Below are 25,808 nucleotides of genomic sequence, written 5' to 3' on the forward strand. Positions count from 1 at the left end.
CATGAAGTATCTTTTTCCATCCCTTCACTTTTAGTCTGTGTATCTCTTTGGGTTTAAAGTGAGTCGATTGTGGGCAGCATATCATATAGATGGATCTTGTTTTTTTTATCCATTCAGTGAATCTGTGTCTTTTGATTGGGGCATTTAGTCCATTTACATTTAGGGTGATTATCGATAGGTATGTATTTATTGCCATTGCAGGCTTTAGATTCAGGGTTACCAAATGTTCAAGGTTAACTTCCTTTCTATTTAAGAGTCTAACTTAACGCACGTAGTATGCTATTACAAACACAGTCTAAAGGTTCTTTTTGTTTCCCCCTCCTTTTTTTCCTCCTTCTTTATATATTAGGTATCATATTCTGTACTCTTTGTCTATCCCTTGATTGACTTCGGGGAAAGTTGATTTAATTTTGCATTTGCTTAGTAATTAACTGTCCTACTTTCTTTACTGTGCTTTTATTTCCCCTACTAACAGCTGTTAAAACTTAGGAACACTTCCATCTATAGCAGTCCCTCCAAAATACACTGTGGAGATGGTTTGTGTGAGCTAAATTCTCTCAGCTTTTCCTTATCTGGAAATTGTTTAATCCCTCCTTCAAAAAAACTTTTTATTTTTTGGTATCATTAATCTACAATTACATGAAGGACATTATGTTTACTAGGCTCCCCCTTTCACCAAGTCCCCCCCACATAACCCTTTCACAGTCACTGTCCATCTGCATAGTAAGATGCTGGAAAATCACTACTTGTCTTCTCTGTGTTGCACAGTCCTCCCCATGGCCCCCCCCCACACTATACATGCTAATCGTAATGCCCCCTTGCTTTTCCCCCACCCTTATCCCTCCCTTCCCACCCATCCTTCCCAGTCCCTTTCCCTTTTGGTAACTGTTAGTCCATTCTTGGGTTCTGTAATTCTGCTGTTTTGTTCCTTCAGTTTTCCTTTGTTCTTATACTCCACATATGAGTGAAATCATTTGGTACTTCTCTCTCTCCGCCTGGCTTATTTCACTGAGCGTAATAAAACTCTTTAGCTCCATCCATGTTGTTGCAAATGGTAGGATCTGTTTTTTTCTTATGGCTGAGTAATATTCCATTGTGTATATGTACCACATCTTCTTTATCCATTCATCTACTGATGGACATTTAGGTTGCTTCCATATCTTGGCTATTGTAAATAGTGCAGCGATAAACATAGGGGTGCATCTGTCTTTCTCAAACTGGAGTGCTGCATTCTTAGAGTAAATTCCTAGAAGTGGAATTCCTGGGTCAAATGGTGTTTCTATTTTGAGCATTTTGAGGAACCTCCATACTGCTTTCCACAATGGTTGAAGTAATTTACATTCCCACCAGCAGTGTAGGAGGGTTCCCCTTTATCCACAACCTCGCCACTGTTTGTGGTTGTTTGTCTTTTCAATGATGGCGATCCTTACTGGTGTGAGGTGATCTCTCATTGTGGTTTTAATTTGCATTTCTCTGGTGACAAGCGATGTGGAGCATCTTTTTGTGTGTCTGTTGGCCATCTGAATTTCTTCTTTGGAGAACTGTCTGTTCAGCTCCTCTGCCCATTTTTTGTTTGGATTATTTGCTTTTTGTTTGTTGAGGTGCATGAGCTCTTTATATATTTTGGATGTCAACCCTTTATCAGATCTGTCATTTACGAATATATTCTCCCTTACTGTAGGGTACCTTTTTGTTCTATTGATGGTGTCCTTTGCTGTACAGAAGCTTTTCAGGTTGATATAGTCCCACTTTTTTAGTTTTGCTTTTTGTTTCTCTTGCCCGGGGAGATATGTTCATGAAGAAGTTGCTTATGTTTATGCCCAAGAGATTTTTGCCTATGTTTTTTACTAAGAGTTTTATGGTTTCATGACTTACATTCAGGTCTTTGATCCATTTCGAATTTACTTTTGTGTATGGGGTTAGACAGTGATCCCGTTTCATTCTCTTACATGTAGCTGTCCAGTTCTGCCAGCACCATCTGTTGAAGAGACTGTCATTTCCCCATTGTATGTCCATGGCTCCTTTATCATATATTAATTGACCGTATATGTTTGGGTTAATGTCTGGAGTCTCTAATCTGTTCCACTGGTCTGTGGTTCTGTTCTTGTGCCAGTACCAAATTGTCTTGATTGCGATGGCTTTGTAGTAGAGCTTGAAGTTGGGGAGTGAGATTCCCGCACTTTATTCCTCTTTCTCAGGATTGCTTTGGCTGTTCGGGGTCTTTGGTGTTTCCATATGAATTTTTGAACTATTTGTTCCAGTTCGTTGAAGAATGTTGCTGGTAATTTGATAGGGATTGCATCAAATCTGTATATTGCTTTGGGCAGGATGGCCATTTTGACAATAGTAATTCTTCCTAGGCAAGAGCATGGGATGAGTTTCCATTTGTTAGTGTCCTCTTTAACTTCTCTTAAGAGTGTCTTATAGTTTTCAGGGTATAGGTCTTTCACTTCTTTGGTTAGGTTTATTCCTAGGTATTTTATTCTTTTTGATGCAATTGTGAATGGAATTGTTTTCCTGATTTCCTCTTTCTATTGGCTCATTGTTAGTGTATAGGAAAGCCACAGATTTCTGTGTGTTAATTTTGTATCCTGCAACTTTGCTGTATTCTGATATCAGTTCTAGTAGTTTTGGAGTGGAGTCTTTAGGGTTTTTTATGTACAATATCATGTCATCTGCAAATAGTGACAACTTGACTTCTTTACCAATCTGGATGCCTTGTATTTCTTTGTTTTGTCTGATTGCCGTGGCTAGGACCTCCAGTACTATGTTAAATAACAGTGGGGAGAGTGGGCATCCCTGTCTTGTTCCCGATCTCAGAGGAAAAGCTTTCAGCTTCTCATTGTTCAGTATGATGTTGGCTGTGGGTTTATCATATACGGCCTTTATTATGTTGAGATACTTGCCCTCTATAGCCATTTTGCTGAGAGTTTTTATCATGAATGGATGTTGAATTTTGTCTAATGCTTTTTCAGCATCTATGGAGATGATCATGTGGTTTTTGTCTTTCTTTTTGTTGATGTGGTGGATGATGTTGATGGATTTTCTAATATTGTACCATCCTTGCATCCCTGGGATGAATCCCACTTGGTCGTGGTGTATGATCCTTTTGATGTATTTTTGAATTTGGTTTGCTAATATTTTATTGAGCATTTTTGCATCTACGTTCATCAGGGATATTGGTGTGTAGTTTTCTTTTTTGGTGGGGTCTTTGCCTGGTTTTGGTATTAGGGTGATGTTGGTTTCATAGAATGAGTTTGGGAGTATTACCTCCTCTTCTATTTTTTGGAAAACGTTAAGGAGAATGGGTATTATGTCTTCTCTGTGTGTCTGATAAAATTCCAAGGTAAATCCGTCCGGCCCGGCTGTTTTATTCTTGGGTAGTTTTTTGATTACCATTTCAATTTCTTTGCTCGTAATTGGTTTGCTTAGATTTTGTGTTTCTTCCTTGGTCAGTCTTGGAAGGTTGTATTTTTCTAGGAAATTGTCCATTTCTTCTAGGTTTTCCAGCTTGTTAGCATATAGGTTTTCATAGTAGTCTCTAATAATTCTTTGTATTTCTGTTGGGTCCGTCGTGATGTTTCCTTTCTCATTTCTGATTCTATTGATGTGTGTTGATTCTCTTTTTCTCTAAATAAGTTTGGCTAGAGGCTTATCTGTTTTGCTTATTTTCTCAAAGAACCATCTCTTGGCTTCATTGATTTTTTTCTATTGTTTTATTCTTCTCAATTTTGTTTATTTCTTCTCTGATCTGTATTATGTCCCTCCTTCTGCTGACTTTAGGCCTCATTTGTTCTTCTTTTTCCAATTTTGATAACTGTGACATTAGACTATTCATTTGGGTTTGTTCTTCCTTCTTTAAATATGCCTGGATTGCTATATACTTTCCTCTTGATACTGCTTTCGCTGCGTCCCACAGAAGTTGGGGCTTTGTGTTGTTGTTGTCTTTTATTTCCATATATTGCTGGATCTCCATTTTAATTTGGTCATTGATCCACTGACTATTTAGAAGTGTGTTGTTAAGCCTCCATGTGTTTGTGAGCCTTTTTGCTTTCTTGGTACAATTTATTTCTAGTTTTATACCTTTGTGGTCTAAAAAGTTGGTTGGTAGGATTTCAATCTTTTTGAATTTACTGAGGCTCTTTTTGTGGCCTAGTATGTGGTCTATTCTGGAGAATGTTCCATGTGTACTTGAGAAGAATGTGTGTCCTGTTACTTTTGGATGTAGGGTTCTATAGATGTCTGTTAGGTCCATCTGTTCTATTGTGTTGTTCAGTGCCTCTGTGTCCTTACTTATTTTCTGTCCGGTGGATCTCTCCTTTGGAGTGAGGGTCGTGTTGAAGTCTCCTAAAATGAATGCATTGCATTCTGTTTCCTTCTTTAGTTCTGTTAGTATTTTTTCATATATATTGGTACTCCTGTATTGAGCGCATATATGTTTATAATGGTTATATCCTTTTGTTTGACTGAGCCCTTTATCATTATGGAATGTCCATCTTTATCTCTTGTTACTTTCTTTGTTTTGAAGTCTGTTTTGTCTGATACTAGTACTGCAATACCTGCTTTTTTCCTCCCTGTCGTTTGCATGAAGTATCTTTTTCCATTCCTTGAATTTTAGTCTCTGCATGTCTTTCGGTTTGAGGTGAGTCTCTTGTAAGGAGCATATAGATGGGTCTTACTTTTTCATCCATTCTGTTACTCTGTGTCTTTTGATTGGTGCATTCAGTCCATTTACATTTAGGGTGATTATTGAAAGCTATTTACTTATTGCCATTACAGGCTTTAGATTCATGGTTACCAAAGGTTCAAGGTTATCTTTTTTAATACCTTCCTGTCTAACTTAACTTGCTTATTGAGCTATTATAAACACAGTCTGATGATTCTTTATTTCTCTCCCTTCTTATTCCTCCTCCTCCATTCTTTATATGTTGGGTGTTTTATTCTTTGCTCTGTTATGTTTCCTTTGACTGCTTTTATGGGTAGTTGATTTTATTTTTTGCGTTTTTTGGTATTTGGTTGGTCTGCTTTCTTTCATGTGATTTTATTTTCTCTGTTGACATCCATTTAGCCTTAGGAGTGCTCCCATCTAGAGTAGTCCCTCTAACATAACCTGTAGAGGTGGTTTGCGGCAGGCTAATTTCCCTCAACTTTTGCTTGTGTGGGATTTATTTAATCCCTCCTTCATATTTAAATGATAATCATGCTGGATATAGTATTCTTGTTTGAAGGCCCTTCTGTTTCATTGCGTTAAATATGTCATGCCATTCTCTTCTGGCCTGTAAGGTTTCTGTTGAGAAGTCTGATGATAGCCTGATGGGTTTTCCTGTGTAGGTGATCTTTTTCCTTTCTCTAGCTGCCTTTAAAACTCTGTCCTTGTCCTTGATCTTTGCCATTTTAATTATTGTGTGTGTTGGTGTTTTCGTCCTTGGGTCCATTCTGTTGGGAGTTCTGTGGACTTCTTGGTCTGATTATTTACTCCCCCAGTTTAGTAAGTTTTCAGCAATTATTTCTTCAAATGCACTTTCTATCCCTTTCTCTCTCTCTTCTTCTTCTTCTGGTACCCTTGTAATGCGGATATTGTTCATTTTGGATTGGTCACACCGTTCTCTTAATATTATTTCATTCCTGGAGATCGTTTTATCTCTCTCTATGTGATCCTGTTCTCTGGTTTCTATTCCGTCAATAGACTCTTGCATCTCATCCATTCTGCTCAGAAATCCTTCCAGAGATTGTTTCATTTCTGTAATCTCCTTCCGGGCTTCATCCCTTACCTCTTGAATATTTCTCTGCAGCTTCATCAGCATGGTTATGACCTTTATTTTGAATTCTTTCTCAGGGAGATTGTTTAGGTCTGTCTCCCCAGATTCCTTCTCAGGGGAGGTTGTCTGAGTTAATCTTGTCTGTATCAAATTCTTTTGCCTTTTCATGGTGACAGAGGTAGTTGTGGGGAGCTGGCGCGTTTATCAGCTGGCAGAATGTCCCTTCTTGCTGGTTTGTGGCCTTCCTCTCCTGTGAGAATGGGGACCCCTAGCAGCTTTTGCTGGGCAACTGCGCGCAGCCTAGGTCTTATTCTTTCCCTGCCGCTGTGGAGTTAAGCTCCACTGTTGGTGTGGGTGTTGCCAGCCTCAGGCTGCTGCTCCACTGTGGCGGTGTGGCGTCGGAGGGGAAATGAGTGGGAGGCTGTTTATCTCTGTGAGGTGCTTCTGAGCTGCGCTGCTGCCCAGGGTGTTAGAGTGCACGGAGTTCCCCGGAATTCCCAGATGCTGGGGTAAGTGTCCCAGGACGATTCCATCCAGCTGTGGGGGCCCTGTCCCTTTAAGACTTTCAAAGGGCACTCACTTTTCTTTGTCTCAGTGGCGCCAGCTGTAGGGACCCGCTCGCAGATTTTACTGTTCCATTTCCCTAATATCCAGCATACCACGCACAGTGTGTCTGTGCTCCTGGTGAGGATGACTAGGACTGGGTATTTAGCTGGCCTGGGCTCCCTCTCCCTCCCCGCTCCAACTCCTTTCCTCCTGTAAGGGAGCTGGGGTGGGGGGTGTTGCTCTGGTCCCGCTGGGCCACAGCTTGTATCTTACCCCCTTAGTGGGGTGCTGAGTTCTCATAGATGTAGATGTACTTATAGATGTTGTACTGTATCTTCTGGTCTCTCTTTTTGGAATAGTTGTATTTGTTGTATTTTTAAAAATATATATTGTTTTGGGAGGAGCTTTCCGCTGCCCTAATCACACTACCATCTTGGCTCCTCAAGTTACCAATATTTTTGACTGTATGAAAATGAATATTCTTTTTTTTTGGGGGGGGGGGGAGAAACCTGTTTATTGCCTACAAACAGTCCACTTCTGCTTGCCTGTGTTTCTCGTGACCCAGCTGTAAAAAGGAGGCCTGACCAAACCCACCTCTCCTTCTCACCACTTCTTATGAACATCTGTTGATAAGTAGAGGCACTAAGGCCAGGCTAGAGATTCTGGAAATACTGTGATTTCACCCACAGAGAGGGGTCTTAAAAATCATCCAGTCCTGGGATGGGCAAACTTTTCTTGTGAACGGCCAGGAGGTCAATACTCTCAGCTCTGTGGGACAGACAGTCTCTGTTGTGATGCCTTTAAGTCTGTTGTAGCTTGAGAGACTCCGTAGACAATATGTAAACAAATGAATGTGGCTGTGTGCCAATAAAACTTCACAAACGCAGAGAATGGGCCAGATTTGGCCCATGGGCCATAAAACTTTCCTACTCTTGACCTATTCCAACAGAAAATGAATATTCTTAAGCTATCATAAAGAAAATAGATAACCCAAATTTGGAAAAAATTATTGCGAGGTTGGAAAAAATAATTGTATTATATATATATACATATATATATATATATATATGTATATATATAAAATAGAGAAGTGGTGTCCTGAACAGGGCTTCCTTCATGGATTTATAACCTGTGCAGTCATACAGGGCCCTACACTTAATTTAAATGCTTAGCCTTAGCTGTCTTGAATTTCTTAATTTTTGAATAAGTGGCACTGCCTTTTGATTTTGTACTGTGCATTGCAAATTATTGTTGCTGGTCTTGGTCCTGAATATATAAAACCTACTAATTAATGAGAAAAAAATCCAATAAAATGCCGAAATCTGTGAACAAAAGAATATAGGAAGGAGCACAGATAATCAAGAATGCAAAAAGGTCTTCATTTTCATAGATCTTCAATGTAATAAAACAAATACAAACTGAAATCACAGGGAGATAACATTTTATTGCTATAAATTAAGATACCTGACTTTCCCACGTATTGGAAAGGATGTGTCATCAATTCATATACTGGTGGCGAATCTGTAAATTGATGCAATTGGAAGACAATTTGACATTTTTGGTAAAGTTGGCAGTTTACATGTACTATGACTTCCAAATCCACTTCTAGATTTAAAGCGTACCCTAAAGAAATTCTTGTTTCAGTGCATACTGGTGTCGTATAATAGTATAGCTAAAAGCAAAAAAAAGGAACTGTAAGCCATCCAAAAGTCTATCAATAGAATAGATGAATACATTGTGCCATATTTATATGATGAGATGGTACAAGCCATAAAAATATAATGGTAAAGTTAAAAAAAAAAGATGTGAGTGAAAAAAGTTTAAGTCCTGAAGTTTTAGAGTATACAAATTCATCAAGCTGAAAATGGGGGTCACAAACCTCAAATAAAATACTTTTTTGGGATATGTACATATGTGACAAAGTCATTTTTTAATAGTAATGGGATAGGAAGTGTTCAGGGTAAAGGTTGGGATGAGAGGAGCACATAGCTGGGTGTAATGTTTTTGCTGTTCTGTGGGATAGTGATATATAGTGTTTACCTTATGCTCACATACATCTTTACATATGTTTTGTGTGTGTTAAATGCTACATTTAAAGAAGAAATAACTCATAGTTAGCACCTTATGATTAGATAGAGGACTGGATTGAGAAGTAGAAAGGAAGTTAGCATATTATAGAAAAGAGGTTTCAAGAAGAGGTGATCTAAGAGAGAACTTAGTTGTAAAGACATCCACTTAAGTTCTTCCAGCTCTGTTTGTAATTTTCATATTGTCATTTGTGTTCTTATATTTTTCCCATATTTAAAAATAAGAGTTATAAGTAATTAAATGTCATTTATGTACTATATTTTAGTTATTTTCTGAAATTTAGCTTATTTAGATGTTAATACCTTTTATCTATACCCTTCTTTGTAGTGTATCTTCTAATCTGAAAAAGTCTCCCATGAAAACTTCGGTTTTAAAAATAAATAATGCCATCTGTTTTCCTAAAAGACTGAAATGGGGGCTATCATTTCAAGGTAAGTGTCCAATTTTGTATCTTTAATTATTTAGATTATTTTCCAAGAAGTTTAAACCAACAGAAAATGTGAATATTGGTTAGATTCTAAATCTTTTAGTTAATTTGTGTGGGTATGGGGGAAAAGGAAATCCTAGGTTTTTGTTTAAAGGTAGTAATACATTAAGGATTATTTACCATTGTGTCAACAGAGCATCATAAAGGAGAAAGGGGAGGGATCAGTAGTGTTGAAAGCCTTTTATTTTTAAAAGGTTAAGTGAAAACTGAACAAGTTTGTTTGGATTTGGGAGTTTGGAGGTTATGCTGGTCACAATAGAGGCCTTTCAGGACAAAGTCTGTGGCTAAAGATAAGCTTGCAATAGAGCAAAGAGTGTAGAGGCCTTAATAAAGTGAGTCTTTCAGCTATTAATTAATTTATTAAACCATTATACTTTGTATGTACTTAAGGATGTAGCATTTATTTCTCTAAGCACTGGAGTTACACTTAGCATGATCATATATCCTGATTTAAGCTTTTTGTCTATCAGTTAATGCCCAACTATTTTTTCCCTCCAGTTTTATTGAGATATAATTGACATGTGACTTGTGTAATTGCCCAGCTGCTTTTAATGCCCTCTTTTACACTCAGGTCTGGTAGTCTGGATAATAAAGTACATGGTCTGTCCTAGTTATACTGATAACAAGGACAGACAGACATTCCTTGCTTGGGGTTATCTTGCCTGCTAGACCAGGCTTATAGTCTAGCAGACAAATGAGGAGGTGCTTAACAAGTAGTCATGGAAGTAATTGTGATATGTGTCGCAGAAGTGAAAGTTGGAGTGAAAGTTGGTTCCTCTGGCAGGGTACATTTGTCTGGGAATGCAGAAGAAAGAAGTCATATACATGAATTCAAGATTTTGAGTTCCAGTAGCTGGAAGTATGATGATACTATGAACAGAAATAAGGAAATCATGAGGAAAGGGGATGAGAGGGTGGAACTCTAACATGGTGAGTTCTGTTAAAAGCATTTTGATTTTTGAGGTATAGGAAGAATTTTCAGAATATCTCCTTATTTGTGGGAATTTGGGACTGAAAATAAAAAGGACATTTTATGGCCAGAAAATACAGATTTTGGAATAATTCACATAGAGTTTAAGCTGTGGAAGTAGGTAACATTTCCAGTGTTCTAGCAGAGAACAAAAGAGAGCCAAAGGTAAAGCACAGAACTGTAGGAAATGGCTGTGGAGCAGAATGGCTGCTCTTAAAAAGAATCACTAAAGGAAATGTTAAAAGTGTATGAAGGAGACCGGAATCATGTGGTGTCTTTCTTTGAAGCACAGTAAAGAATTTTAAGGAGGGGCTCTTGAGACAGACAAGATGCTGTAGAAAGATTAAGGATTTTAATACCCTAGAAGGAGTCATTGAATTTAATTATTAAAAGGTTAGTGATAACTGAGAGAACAGATTATGTAGACCAGGATGAATTGTAGGAGGTCAAGTAAATGGTTTTACAAGGTACACAGCATAAAGAATAAAAGAATGTTTTTCAAGAAGTTTATACAGGAAATGACACAGTGATTGTTTCAAGGTAAGACAGTGATCATTTTGAGGAGTTAGCCACAAAGAAGAAGAAATTTTAGCTTTAGCAACTGGTATATTTTATGTAAAAGGGAATGATCTATTAGAGTAGTTTACATATATAGAGTAGTTTAGAGTGATGAATTAACCTAACTGAGGAGGTAAAAAAATTTTGATATCGAGGACCTGAGCAGAGGGGCTTAACTCTTCCAAAAGAGTATTGGCCTTTCTGCTTAGCAACCAGAGGAGTGGAAGAGAAGGTGAATCAATGCTTACTTAGGCAAAGAGGAAGAAAATCATAGAATTCTTTATCCTACTTTTTTAATAAGTAAGGGATTAGGTTATCTGCTAGGCATATAGTTAATCAGTGACGGGGTGGGATCCTCCTGGGAGAAGAAAACATTTAGGGAAAACATTGTAGAATAATTACCAAACATCCTCAAATATTTATTGAACACCTGCTTTGTGCCAGGCATTTTTACAGACAAGATCTGTTCTCATAGAGCCAGTCATTGAAATGAACAAGAAAAATACTAAATTGGAATGTGAAAAAATAGGGCAGTTGATAGAGTGACTGAATGAAAACTTGTGAAGAGGTAACATTAAGGTAGTGTGTGAAAGACAAGAATTTAGTCATTTTAAAATCAAGCTACTGTGAAAAACCCTGGAAATTAGCTTGAGGAATGTAAAGAAGTCCAGTGCTCTGGAGTAGAGTGATTGAGGACCATAGTGTAATGCCATGAAGTTGAAGAAGTCAGTTTGGCCAGGCTGTGTTGGTCCCTATGGTCATGATAAGGGGTTTAGTCTCAAAGACATTTTAAAAGGAAGGTTTTAAGCTGTAAAATGTTAATATACAGTATATCTTTTGAAAGGTTCCTCTGGCTGCTTTATTGAAGATGGAATATAGGCATATAGGAGAACTAGTAAGGTTAGTTACGAGGCTCTTGGAATTGACCAGGCTGGACATGATGGTGGAAAAGTGTAATAGTGATTACCAGGATAGAATAGAAAGTATTGTCAAGCAATGGTAAAGGCTTACTTTACGATAAGTTAGCATGATATGGCAGGCAGTGTGAATTTAGCTAGCATAACCTTTTATGTATCACATGTATCATAATGACCTTTTTAAAGGTCAATTAATATTCCATTGTATGTATATACCATGTTTTGTTTATCCATCCACTTATCTACTGATGGACATTTGGATTTCTTCCACCTTTTGCTTATTGTTAATAATACTACTGTAAACATGGTTGTACAGATATCTGTTTGAGTCGTTGCTTTTAATTATTTTGGGTATATACCCAGAAGTGGAATTGCTGTATCATAACGGTAATTACACATTTAAATTTGTGAGGAACTGCCATACTCTTTTCCACTGCAGATGTACTATTTTACATTCCCACTAGTAATATACAAGGGTTACAATTTCTCTACATCTTTGCCTGGATTTTGTTTATAGTATACCTTTGGATTTGAGCAGTAGAATGTTTTAAGTATATTATTTCTTTAAAAGAATGTTTATCATAGATAACATTTTTTCTATGTACTTTTAAAAGTGACACAAATTGTCATGCTTTGCTTTAAGGTCAGAACTCATAAAGGAAGTTGTCCTCCAGTTAAATTTTAGTGAGAGATACTAACAGGAATTAGAATTCTAGGGCCTTAGGAAGAATGCATTGCCAAAAACTTATGGTTACTGACTGTGTCTATGTAACTTGGCTGTGATGTCTCATGTACTAAGTACCTTCATTTGACTCAGGAGAAAGCGATGCATTTTGATTACTAGGCAGGAATAAATAAGACCTTCTAGAATTGGACAAGATGATCAAATATGAGCTGAAATGATTTTTTTCTTCCCCAAGGAGTACACTTGTTTAACCTCGGAGACTAGAATTTCATCTGGTTGTTGATTTACACATTGTAACAGTTGGAAAAAGACATTCTCTATTCAGATGGATAATAAACCAATGACATTATTAAGGGGGAAAATGTTAATGGGGTTACAACCCCTGGCAGTGATGTTTTTGAAAACGTGGCAACTCATTTGCAATTGTCATTAGATTTGGAAACTTTGAAGTAGATCATATTCATTGTCTCAGTATTGTTATGCTTTTCCTTGACAAATGATGTTTTAATTTGAAAAAGTTTATTTTCGAAGCTTCTTACCATGTTATATGAACACTGAATAAGCTGATTGGTGTAAAATTGCTGTCCAGTTTTTACTAGTTCCTCTTATTCCAGTTCTTTGTTTTTGCCTCAGGGTTCTTTTTCTTTAATATGCATTGGTTGTTTACACAGAGGAAAAAAATGTTCCTTAAGATTATTTTGTTCAGTGCCTGCTGTTTCTGGTCCTTTGGTAATATGCTTTTGCTTTTACTCAGAAAAAAACTGGTCACATTGTCATATAGTCTGCCATAGACAGTAAGGATATTGTGAAAGAAATTCTGGCTCTCTGTGTAGCATGACCTTTCAAAACTGTTTTCTTTGCTGCAGGCATCTCACTTCGCCTTTTGACTGTCATATGACAGAGGAAGTAGTATATAAAGGGCAATAGAAATGACTGCCTTGTTATTCTCAATTCAGTTTTTCAGTATAAGAACATGCTAAATAGTTACATTCATTATTAAGTATCATTGTTTTGTTTATGTGGAGGATTAGTTTTATGTGTAATACACAGTACGTTTTAAATGTAATTTTATAAAATTTATAGTAAGTTAAGGGGAAAAATGTTGATGGGATTACAACTCCTGCAGTGAAGTTTTTGAAAGTTTGCACCTTATTTGCAATTGTCATTAGTAATAATAAAAAAATAATAAAAATCATGTTAATTTTGAAAAAGGATCTAAATTTTTTAAAGTTGTAAAAATTATTAATAAATAAAGATTGTTATATACAGTGCTTGACTACAAATCCACCAATCTTGTGGGCAGAGATTTTAAAGCAACTTTGAAGCCATCTTTCTGCTGTTCATTAGCAGCTAAGAGAGGCTTCCTTCAACTGTGAAGGGGTCTGGGGAACATGAGTAAGCACCATCCTCACTTTAATCTTACTTCCACTAGTAGTTAGCTCTATACTGTATGTATTATTCATTCATCTTTCAACGTATAGTTACTGAGGTCCTGTATCAGGCACTGTGTGAAGCGCCAACGATGAAAGAGCCCGTCCTGGTCTTTCAGAAACTCACTGTTCAGATATTAGTAGGGGTGGCAGGAATAAAGTTTAGCAGGAATACAGCTCCTTGCTCTAGCTGCTAATGCACTTACCTCCTAGAACCTAGAGGTAGAGGCAAAGGGTTAAGGAGAGGCAGTAGGGGAATGAGATGGGCAAGAATCTTAGGTTGGAACAGTGCTGGAAGAGAAGCAACTGCCGGTGACAGGTAAAATCTGGAGCTTGGGTTTGATTTTCACTAACACTGAAGTCATAGGCAGAGCAAAGTGGGGAATGGTTTCACATCAAATGGATTCTTCATGCCAGGTGCTGCCTAGGAGCCTTACATATGTTATCACTGTTAATCCATTAGAAAGTGTGGAATTTAACATACATACATACATACATGCAGAGGAGCATATGAAAATGTAAATTTGTGATTTGAAGAATAATAAAAAACACCTTTGTGTAACAGCCAGGCCTTTTGCTGTCATACTTCCCTCTCTCTCCCAAAGCTGTATTTTGCTGAATTTTATTTTCTTGCTTTTCTTTTTAACTTTACCATCCATGTTTAAACTGTAGATAACTGTATTTATACTTAAGTAATAGATTTATACTTAAGTAAATGGAATCATATGGTATATATTTGTTGACTTGTTTCTCGTTTATAGTGTTCATTTATTGTGATGTGTGTAGCTTCTTTTTATTAATTATCCATACTGTAAAATACTCAGTACTATTTATTGGTCCATTCTGTTAATATACATTAGGCTGTGTCTAGCTTATGGATATTATGAAAAGTTCCACAGTGAACTTTTGTGTACATGTTGCATCCTTGGATAAGAGTTTTCTAGGAAATATACCTAGAGTGGAATTTTGATGCCAGACTTTTCAGAAGAGGTTGATTCAGATTATTCTCCACCAGCAGTCATCAGTGAAATGTTATCTCATTGTGATTTTTATTTACATTTCCTTGGTGACTAATGAAGTTGAACTCTCCTGTCCTCCCTCACCCCCATATGTTAATGCTTCTTCACTCCTGCGAAATTTGCTTAATTATTTTGTCAATTTTTCTGTTGTGTTTGTATTCTTTACCTATTCGTTTTCTCACTATAAGTTATAAAAATTGTTTAATTGATCAATTTTATTCACCTGTTTAACATTCTTTGTTGAGTCTCTTGTTTTTTTATATTAAGAGCAACACTTTACTATGGTCTACCAGAATCTGGATCTAGCCAGCCTGTCTAGTACCATTCTGTCTCTGTTTTCTGCCTCTCTGTGTTCCTAATGGTTGTCTTTGCATTCCTCAAATACTTAAGGTTTCTTATGTCTTTGCATATATGTTCTTTCACCCAAATTACTCTGTTCTTCAAGTATGTGTTAAAATACCTTCTTAACTTTGAAACCACCTGTGGCTCTATGTGCCTCAAATTCACATACTTTGTGCCTCTACACAAAGCAGTCTACAGATTTTTTGCAGTCCCTATCAACATTCCAGTGGCATTTTTCACTTCACAGAACTAGAAAAAACAAAACTAATGTTTGTATGGAACCATGGAAGACCCCAAATAGCCACAGTAATCTTGAGAAATAAGAAAGCCGGAGGCATCACATGTTCTAATTTCTAACTATATTACAAAGTTATAGTAAGCAAAACATGGTATTGGCATAAAAACAGACACACAGATTAATGGAACAGAATAGGGAGCCCAGAAATAAACCTACACATATACAGTCAATTAATTTATGTTGAAGGAGTCAAGAATATACAATGGGGAAAGGACAGTCTCTTCAATAAATGGTATTGGAAAAACAGGATAGCTACATGCAAAAGAATGAAACTGGATGTTTATCTTCTGCTATACACAAAGTTAACTCAAAATGGGTTAAAGATTGAAGATTAAAGATTGATAAGAACCAAAACCACGAACTCCTAGAAGAAACATAGCTGGTAAGCTCTCTGAAATCAGTCTTGGTGGTGATTTATTTGGATTTGACACCAAAAGCAAAGTAACAAAAGCAAAAATAAATAAATGGGACTATATCAAACTAAGAAGTTTCTGTGCAGCAAAGGAAACTATCAACAGACTGAAAAGGCAACCTATTGAATGGGAGAAAATACCTGCAAATCTTATATCTGATTTGTATATTTTGGTCAATATCCAAAATATACAAAAAGCCCAAACAACTTAATAGTAAAAAAAAAAAACATTAAAAAAATGGGCCAAGATCTGAATAGACATTCAAAAAGAAGACATACAGATGGCCAACAGGTACATGGACAATAGATGCTTGGAAAGGTGCTCAACACCACTAATCAACAGGGAAATGCAAATCAAAATCAGAGAGAGAGAGAGTGGCTGCTCTGAAAAAGCTATGAAAATAACAAGTGTTGGCGAAGATGTGGAGAAACGGGAACTCTTGTATACTGTTGGTGGGAAGGTAAATTGGTGCATCCACTATGGAAATAGTACGGAGGTTCCTCAGAAAATTAAAAATAGAACTACCATATGATCCAGCAGTTCCACTTGTGGATGTTTATCTGAAGGAAGCAAAAACACTAACTTGAAAAGGTATCTGCACCCCATGTTCATTGAAGCATTGTTTACAGCAGCCAAGATAGGGAAATAATGAGTGTACATCAATGAATAATTGGATAAAATAATTGTGATACAGTATATACAATGGAGTACTATTCATTATTCAGCTATAAAAAAGCAAAATTGTTCTTCAAGGGAAAGCTCTCAAACAAATACTTGCATATATGAAACTTAAACCAGTGTGCAAAGGAGTAATCCTGAATTGGCTTGGGAAAAATGACAGTTTTTTAGGATGCTCTTTTAATTTTTAAGTATTACGGCTTAGTTTCAGAATGACAGCAGACATAATTAAAAAGGTTCAGAGCCTGGAATAGTGCTTTTTCTTCAGCTATAAAGCTATTTAAAATTCTTCTTGTGTTGCTGTTTGCCATCCAGATGGCTTTCTGGCACTGTCTCAGTTCCTAGATGGGCTGTTGGTTAGTTACAAACCAGCATCACCACATGTGTACAATTTGGCTCATGGCACACCCCCACAGCACTTATATTTGGGTGCCCTCTGCTATATAGTCATTTGTGATTGTCATCATGTCACTTGTTGTAAACAAGAACTAGAATTGATTGGATACCATATATGGGATGAAGATTTGTTGACATTAAAAAAAACACCCAACTTGATCTGTTGGATTCCTTGTCACTGCACTGAGAAACAAAAGCAGTTGTTCAGACAGTGAAATTTTTGTCTAAAATATGTATGTGCATGATAAGTGCAAAGGTTATCCAATAAGACATATGGTTTGCCTCACTCCTGTACTTTTACTTAAAATGATTAAAATTAAGAAGGGCTAACCACAGGAGTCAGTGTGGTGAGAGGTTAGGGAGAAGGAGGTTGCGATCTCGAAAGGAAAACCCTAGGAGTCTGAGATGCTGGCAGTGTCTGTTTCTTGACCTGCATGGCTTTGCTTTACAATAAATGTTTTCTTTACAATAATTAATTGGGTGCTTTTTTGTGTATACATTATTATTATTATTATTTGAATGTACAATATTTTATTATGAATATACTCATTTTTTTAAAATAACAAGTTTTCTCATTGCTATTTTTAGTTCTGTACATGAGGATAGTAACGTTATGTCAGCCAAGTTTGCTATGAATATTAATCACCTTATAGTAAATCTTTCAGTATATACAACAAATCATTAAATCTCATTATTTATTTATTTAATTTATTTATTAAGGTATTATTGATATACAGTCTTGTTAAGGTTTCACATGAAAAAACAATGTGGTTATTACATTAACTTTTGTTATCGTGTCCCCACCATACCCCATTGCAGTCACTGCTCATCAGAGTAGTAAGATGCCGCAGAGTCACTATTTGCCTTCTCTGTGCTACACTGTCTTCACCATGACCCCCCCACACCATGTGTGCCAGTCATAATACTCCTGAATTCCCTCCCCTTTGGTAACTACTAGTCCCTTCTTGGAGTCTGTGAGTCTGTTGCTCTTCAGTTCCTTCAGTTTTGCTTCCTTGTTATACTCCACAAATGAGTGAAATCATTTGGTATTTGTCTTTCTCTGCCTGGTTTATTTCAATGAGCATAATATCCTCCAGCTCCATCCATGTTGTTGCAAATTGCAGAATTTGTTTCTTATGGCTGAATAATATTCCACTGTGTATATTAACCACATCTTTAGGTTACTTCCATATCTAAGCTATTGTAAATAGTGTTGCAGTAAACATAGGGGTGCATATGTCTTTTTGAATCTGAGAAATTATATTCTTTGGGTAAATTTCTAGGAATGGAATTCCCGGGTCAAATGGTATTTCTATTTTTAGTTTTTTGAGGAACCTCCATATTGCTTTCCACAATGGTTGAATTAGCTTACATTCCCACCAGCAGTGTAGGCGGGTTCCCCTTTCTCCACATCCTCGCCAGCCTTTGTTGTTCTTAGTCTTTTCAATACTGGCCATACTAACTGGTGTGAGATGTATCTCACTGTGGTTTTTATTTATATTTCCCCGATAGTTAGTGATGTGGAGCATCTTTTCATGTGCCTGTTGGCCATCTGAATTTCTTCTTTGGAGAAGTGTCTGTTGATATCCTCTGCCCATTCTTTTATCGGGTTATTTGCTTTTTGGGTGTTGAGGTGTAGGAGTTCTTTATATATTTTAGATGTTAACCCCTTGTCGGATATGTCATTTACAAATATATTCTCCCATACTGTAGAATGCCTTTTTGTTCTGTTGATGGTGTCCTTTGCTGTACAGAAGCTTTTAAGGTTGATGCAGTCCCATATGTTCATTTATGCTTTTGTTTCTCTTACTCGAGAAGATGCATTCAGAGAAAAATAGCTCATGTTTATATTCAGGAGATTTTTGCCTATGTTGTCTTCTAAGAGTTTTATGATTTCATGATTTACATTCAGGTCTTTGATCCATTTTGAATTTACTTTTGTGTATGGGGTTAGACAATAAACCAGTTTGATTCTCTTGCACGTAGCTGTCCAGTTTTGCCAACAGCAGCTATTGAAGAGGCTGTCATTTCCCCATTGTATGTCCATGGCTCCTATATCATATATTAATTGACCATATATGGTTGGGTTTATAGCCGGGCTCTCTAGTCTGTTCCATTGGTCTATGGGTCTGTTCTTGTGCCAGTACCAAATTGTTTTGATTACTGTGACTTTGTAGTACAGCTTGAAGTTGGGGAGCATAATCGCCCCCGCTTTATTCTATCTTCTCAGGATTGCTTTGGCTATTCAGAGTCTTTTGTGGTTCCATATGAAATTTTAGAATTATTTTCTTAGTTTGTTGTAGAATGCTGTTGGTATTTTGATAGGGATTGCATTGAATCTGTAGATTGCTCTAGGCAGGATGGCCATTTTGACAATATTAATTCTTCCTATCCATGAACGTGGGATGTGTTTCCATTCATTGGTATCTTCTTTCATTTCTCTCATTAGTGTCTTGTAGTTTTCAGTGTATAGGTCTTTCACTTCCTTGGTTAGGTTTTCTCCTAAGTATTTTATTCTTTTGATGCCATTATGAATGGAATTGTTTTACTGATTTCTTTTTCTATTCATCACTAGTGTATAGGAGTGCAATAGATTTCTGTGTATTAATTTTGTATCCTGTAACGTTGCTGAATTCAGATATTAGATCTAGTAGTTTTGGAGTGGATTCTTTAGGGTTTTTTATGTACTATATCATGTCATCTGTAAATAGTGACAGTTTAACTTCTTTAACGATCTGGATAGCTTTTATTTCTTTGTGTTGTCTGATAGCCGAGGCAAGGACCTCCAGAACTATGTTGAATAAAAGTGAAGACAATGGGTATCCTTGTCTTGTTCCCAATCCTAAAGGAAAAGCTTTCAGCTTCTCGCTGTTAAGTATGATGTTGGCTGTGGGTTTGTCATATATGGCCTTTATTATGTTGAGGTACTTGCTCTCTATACCCATTTTGTTGAGAGTTTTTATCATGAATGGATGTTGAATTTTGTCAAATGGTTTTTCTGCATCTATGGAGATGATCATGTGTTTTTGTCCTTTTTGTTGGTGTGGTGGAGATATTGATGGATTTTCTAATATTGTACCATCCTTGCATCCCTTGAATATATCCTACTTGATCATGATGGATGATCTTTTTAATGTATTTTTGAATTCGGTTTGCTAATATTTTGTTGAGTATTTTTGCATCTATGTTCATTAGGGATATTTTTCTGTTCTTTTATTTTTTTGTGGTGTGTTTGCCTGGTTTTGGTATTAGGGTGATGCTGGCCTCATGGAATATGTTTGGAAGTATTCCTTCCTCTTCTACTTTTTGGAAAACGTTAAGGAGGATGGGTATTAGATCTTCAGTAAATGTCTGATAAAATTCATCGGTGAAGTCATCTGGTCCATGTGGTTTGTTCTTTCGTAGTTTTTTTATTACCAGTTCTATTTCCTTACTGGTAATTGGCCTGCTCAGATTTTCTATTTCTTCCTGCATCAGCCTTGGAAGGGTGTATTTTTCTAGAAAGTTGTCCATTTCTTCTAGGTTATCCAGTTTGTTAAAATATCATTTTTCATGGTATTCTCTCATAATTCTTTGTATTTCTGTGATGTCCATAGTAATTTTTCCTTTCTCATATCTGATTCTGTTTATGTGTGTAGACTCTCTTTTTTTCTTGATAAGTCTGGCTAGGGGTTTATCTATTTTGTTTATTTTCTTGAAGAACCAGCACTTGCTTTCATTGATTCTTTCTATTGTTTTATTCTTCTCGATTTTATTTATTTCTACTCTAATCTTTATTATGTCCATCCTTTACTGTCTTTGGGCATCATTTATTCTTCTTTTTCTAGCTTCATTAATTGTGAATTTAGACTGTTCATATGGGATTGTTCTTCTTTCCTGAGGTAGGTCTGTATTGCAGTATACTTCCCTCTTAACACGGCCTTTGCTGTGTCCCACAGATTTTGTGGTATTGAATTATTGTTGCCATTTGACTCCATATATTGCTTGATCTCTGTTTTTATTTGGTCATTGATCCATTTGTTATTTAGGAGCATGTTGTTAAGCCTCCATGTGTTTGTAGCCTTTTTTGTTTTCTTTGTGCAATTTATTTCTAGTTTCATACCCTTGTGGTCTGAGAACCTGGTTGGTCCAATTTCAGTCTTTGTGATTTTTCTGAGGCTCTTTTTGTGGCCTAGTATATGATCTATTCTTGAAAATCTTCCATGTGCACTTGAGAAGAATGTGTATTCCGCTGCTTTTGGGTGTAGAGTTCTGTAGATGTCTGTTAGGTCCATGTATTCTAATGTGTTGTTCAATGCCTCTGTTTCCTTACTAGTTTTCTGTCTGATTGATCTGTCCTTTGGAGTTAGTGGAGTGTTGAAGTCTTGTAGAATGAATGCCTTGCATTCTAGTTCCCCTTTTAATTCTGTTAGTATTTGTTTCACATATATAGAGGTACTCCTGTGTTGGGCGCATAGATATTTATGATGGTTATATGCTCTTGTTGGATTGACCCCTTTATTATTTAGTAATGTCCATCTGTGTCTCTTGTGACTTTCTTTGTTTTAAAGTCTATTTTGTCTGATACAAGTACAGCAACATCTGCTTTTTTCTCCCTATTGGTTGCATGAAATATCTTTGTCCATCCGTTCCCTTTTAGTCTATGTATGTTTTTGGGTTTGAAGTGAGTCTCTTGTAGTAGGCAGCATATAGTTGGGTCTTGATTTTTTTATCCATTCAGTGACTCTGTGTCTTTTGATTGGGGCTTTCAGTCCATTTACATTTAGGGTGATTATCGATAGGTATGTACTTTTTTGCCATTCCAGGCTTTAGATTCGTGGTTACCAAAAGTTCAAGGTAACTTCCTAACTAAGAGTCTTAACTTTATGCTATTACAAACACAGTCTAAAGGTTCTTTTTGTTTCCCCCTCCTTTTTTTCCTCCTTCATTCTTTATATATTAGGTATCATATTCATTGTCCCTTCTTATTACTCATTGTCCCTTCTTATTACCTCTGGTGACAGCTATTTAACCTTAGGAACACTTCCATCTATAACAGTCCTAAAAAAAATACACTGTTTAGGTGGTTTGTTTGAGCTAAATTCTCTCAGCTTTTGCTTATCTGGAAATTGTTTAATTGTTTCTTCAAATTTAAATGATAATCTTGCTAGATAAAGTATTCTTGGTTCGAGGTCCTTTAGCTTCATTGCATTCAATATATCATGCCATTCCCTTCTGGCCTGTAAGGTTTCTGATGAGAAGTCTGATGATAGCCTGATGGGTTTTCCTTTGTATGTGATCTCATTTCTCTGTCTGGCTGCTTTTAATCGTTTGTCTTTATCCTTGATTTTTGCCGTTTTAATTATTATATGTCTTGGTGTTGTCCTCCTTGGGTCCCTTGTGTTGGGATATCTGTGCACCTCCATGACCTGAGAGACTATCTCAGTCCCCATATTGGGGAAGTTTTCAGCAATTACTTCCTCAAAGACACTTTCTATCCCTTTTTTGCTGTCTTCTTCTTCTGGTACCCCTATAATATGAATATTGTTATGTTTGGAGTGGTCACAGAGTTCTCTCAGTATTCTTTCATTCCTAGAGATCCTTTTTTCTCTCTGTGCCTCAGCTTCTTTGTATTCTTCTTCTCTAGTTTCTGTTTGATTTATTCGCTCCCCCTCCATATCTAATCTGCTTTTAATCTCCTCCATTGTGCTCTTCAATGATTGGAACTCTGTCCTAAATTCGTTCCTGAGTTCTTGAATATTCTTCTGTACCTTCATGAGCATGTTCATGATTTTTATTTTGAAACCTCTTTCAAGAGGATTTATTAAATCCAGTCTCATTTGGTCCTTTCTCTGGTGCTTATTTTTTGCTTTGAACCAGATTCTTTCGTATGTGGCGCCCTGTAGTGCCCAGAAGCCCTACTTTCTGGAACTGGTTAGCCCCTGGGGTGATGTTGGGGGTTGGAGGGGAATGGTGCAAGTGCCTTATGGGAGGAAAGAGCTGTTTCCTGCTTCCTGGCTGCTATGCCTGTTTCCACTGCCAGAACTAGTGGGCCGAATGGACAGATGTAAGCCTCTATGCTTTGTGTTGGTAGTTGCTGTATGCGGGGCTTCCTCTGTCTGACCTGATGTGAGGGCAGGAGCTGCCAGTTCACGAGCCAGGTGCAGGCTAGCCAGGAGGAAGACACAGCAGGCTGGGTTATCCCGGTGGGGAGCCTTGGAGCTTCATAGCCAGCCAGGGATGGATTGCCTGAAGATCCTGAAAGTTCACAACCTGCTGGGCAGAGTGCACCTGGACAGTTTTGTCTATCTGTCCTTTCTCCTGAGCAGTAAGCTCTGTGTAATCCTTGCCCCTTTAGCATCCCTCTTGCTGTTAGAAAGTCTCTCAGACTGCCCGCCCAGATCAGCCGGATATGAATTCCTGTTTTCCACCAGCAGCTGGAATCACTGTCTCTGCAGGTATTCCACCTGTCTTAGCTTTCCAACCACACTAAATCACCAGAGCACCATGCAGTGTAGGTTCATGCTCCCAGAGCAGATCTCCAGGGCTAGGTGGACAGTAGTCCCAGGACTCCACTACCTCCCCACTCTACTTCTCTTTCTCCAGCCGATGGGCTGGGGTGGTTGAAGGGCTTGGGTCCCGCTGGGTCACAGCTTTGGTGCATTCCCCTATTCTGTGAGGTCTGCTCTTTTCTCCAAGTGTATGCAATCTGGTGCAGCCTTCTTTCCTGTTGGTCTTTCAGGATTAGTTGTAGTAATTATATTTTCGTATTATATGTGGTTTTAGGAGGAGGTCTCTGTCTCACTTCTCATGCTGCCATCTTTTATCCCTTCCATATTATTTTCAACAGTAAAAATGTTAAAAATAGAAAGTACTTGCTTATTATGTAGGAGAATTATCTCAGCTGTGTCTTCAAATGCTGGAGAAGGCCATCATATTTTGTACCATATATTTATTGGTGATAAGCCTGTCCTATTTTATCTATTTAGGAAAATAATCACTTTTACCTTAAAAGATATTTATGGCTAATCAGTGATTGAAATAGGCTGAATAATTAGTTCCCATGCCTAAAATACTATTCATTTAGAATGAAAAATTAGATATTTGAATCAAGACCATTTAAATAATTTTCAGTGCAGCACTTTAAAGCTGTTAGCAGTCTATTTTGGAATAAGGGGTGGTATGACATATATTTTTTAATTATGTTTCTAGGAAGGTTATTAACATTCTTGGCAATCTGCTGAATTAAGATTTTTTTATCAGCCCATTTTTTCTGAAGATATAATGTCAATAATGTCCCCTCTCCCCATTTGAGTATCATCCTTATGGATTATATATCTAAATTTGTATTTATACTTTTACCTGAGAATAGTTTTTAAAAAGTTGTTGGGACTGTGGGAGTTATTTGAAAATGCCTTTAAGTAAACATTGCTAATTTATATGTCTTGTTTCAGAACCTTATTATTTGTTCAGTGATTATCAGTGGAAGAAGGAAGAAAAAGGGTAAAAGGTGTGACTTGTAGAGCACCCTATAGTTCAGTGTTCTCTGTGCATTTGAGATTCATTGGATATCAAAACCTTTCTAAACCTGGAAAGCATAAAGTACTGCTGAGATAGTGCTGCTGTAGGTGATCTTCAAGATTTAATCTGGAATGAAAATCATCTAGAAATCTCCATGTAGAAAATGTGAATTGCAATTCTCATACCATGGAGAGACCCTGGGCCCGTGGAATTAGCCTTGACTGTAACTGATTTTGGAGAGTTCTAAATCCTCACCACATAAAAATTCTCAACAGAAAAAGAGCTTAGCAACTGGAAATAGATAATAGTGACACTCCACCATGGAGAATGGATAACAATGTTTATTTTATTTAATTTAAATTTTAAAAAGGCTTGTATTTGAATACTGAATACATTCGTTAAGAATGGAATTTTTAAAAAGGAAATAATGGCAACAATACAATTAAAATGGAAAAAATATAATTTCTAATAATTTCCAATATAACACAAATGACAGATTTCTTAGCCTTCTGTGAAGTCCACTTAGGGCATTCCATTATTTGATAAGGTGTAGTTTAAACTTAATGAGTATTGGAATTGGAATGTATTTGGCTATCTTTTTACTTCAAAACAGAATTTTACTCAGGGCTATCTTTTAGAGATGTAAGCGCTCTTTTTAATCACAGTAAGACTTATTCTCACAGCAAATGTTTCCTAGGATACAAGTGTTCCATTTATTCTGATAATATACTTTAATGTATTTAAAGTTAAAAACTTTAAACAAGCAACAAGTCAGAAAATTACAATTCAGAATTTTAGTATTTTCATGGTATCATTCATTCACTGTGAAATGTGAAAAGACTGTTAATGTTTAAGTGAAAAAATATCATGTATAAACAACATCAGTTTGACCAAACACATAGAGAAATAAATATTCAAGAAAGTTTGATTTTGTAAGTAATAAAAAATGCAAATTAAGCATCACAAGAATATTTTTGCCTTTGGATAATTGACTAAGATTAAAGTTCTGTTAATGGATACTATGTACAGCCATTAATGTGGTGGGAATACAAGCTGGTAAAACCTTCCCAGGAAGTTTAGCAATATGTATAAAGAACCTTAAGGACATTTATACCAGTGACTCTAAACCCTCTTAGGCCTTAGGCTCAACCCTTCCTGGTTTTTAAAATTTGTTTATTAAAATGTCATTGATACATAATTTTGTGATTGTTTCAGATATACAACACAGTGGTTCAACTTTCACCCATATTATCAAGTCCTCACTCCCTCTAGTGCAGTCACTATCTGTCACATAGTAATATGCCCAAACCCCTTTTTTGTACTATATTTGCCAATACTTGTTATATTATATTGCAATGAAGTTTATAAGTTGTATAATCTATGTGCAAATGTAATTATAAAAATTAAATGCTTTATAACATTACAAAAGGTCATTTTTTATAAATGATGTACATTTTAATATGTGATACTCCGATAAACCAGTCAGATGCTTATATGTATACTTAGATCACTGTGAAATCATTGATTAGAAGTACAGACTGACACATGGATGTTGTGTTGGCGACTTAAATTTCATGATTAGTACATATTACTGCCACTTATGCTTCTGTATCCTGACTTACAAAATAGACTAAATGAAAAATCCTTACTCTAGCTTTTCATTCATAAATAGAACAAAAAGTCATTAAGCGTTTCTCTCTTAGGAACCATGATACACACTTC

General features: G+C 36.6%; 1 protein-coding gene across 9 annotated transcripts in view; it reads left to right on the forward strand.

Moving 5' to 3' along the window:
• PIK3CB (phosphatidylinositol-4,5-bisphosphate 3-kinase catalytic subunit beta) overlaps positions 1-25,808 on the forward strand; it is a 265,299-nt gene that overhangs the window by 42,101 nt on the left and 197,390 nt on the right. For 7 of the 9 annotated variants that reach the window (XM_036877283.2, XM_057498687.1, XM_057498730.1 and 4 more), the window contains exon 2: positions 8,721-8,824. The exons of the other annotated variants lie outside the window; for them this stretch is intronic. In XM_036877283.2, the coding sequence (XP_036733178.1) occupies positions 8,749-8,824 (76 nt within the window). In that variant the 5' untranslated portion in view covers positions 8,721-8,748. The remainder of the gene's footprint in view (positions 1-8,720; positions 8,825-25,808) is intronic. 9 annotated transcript variants of the gene reach the window in all.

This window comes from Manis pentadactyla, chromosome 1, assembly GCF_030020395.1.
Source record: "Manis pentadactyla isolate mManPen7 chromosome 1, mManPen7.hap1, whole genome shotgun sequence".
Lineage (NCBI taxonomy): Eukaryota > Metazoa > Chordata > Mammalia > Pholidota > Manidae > Manis > Manis pentadactyla.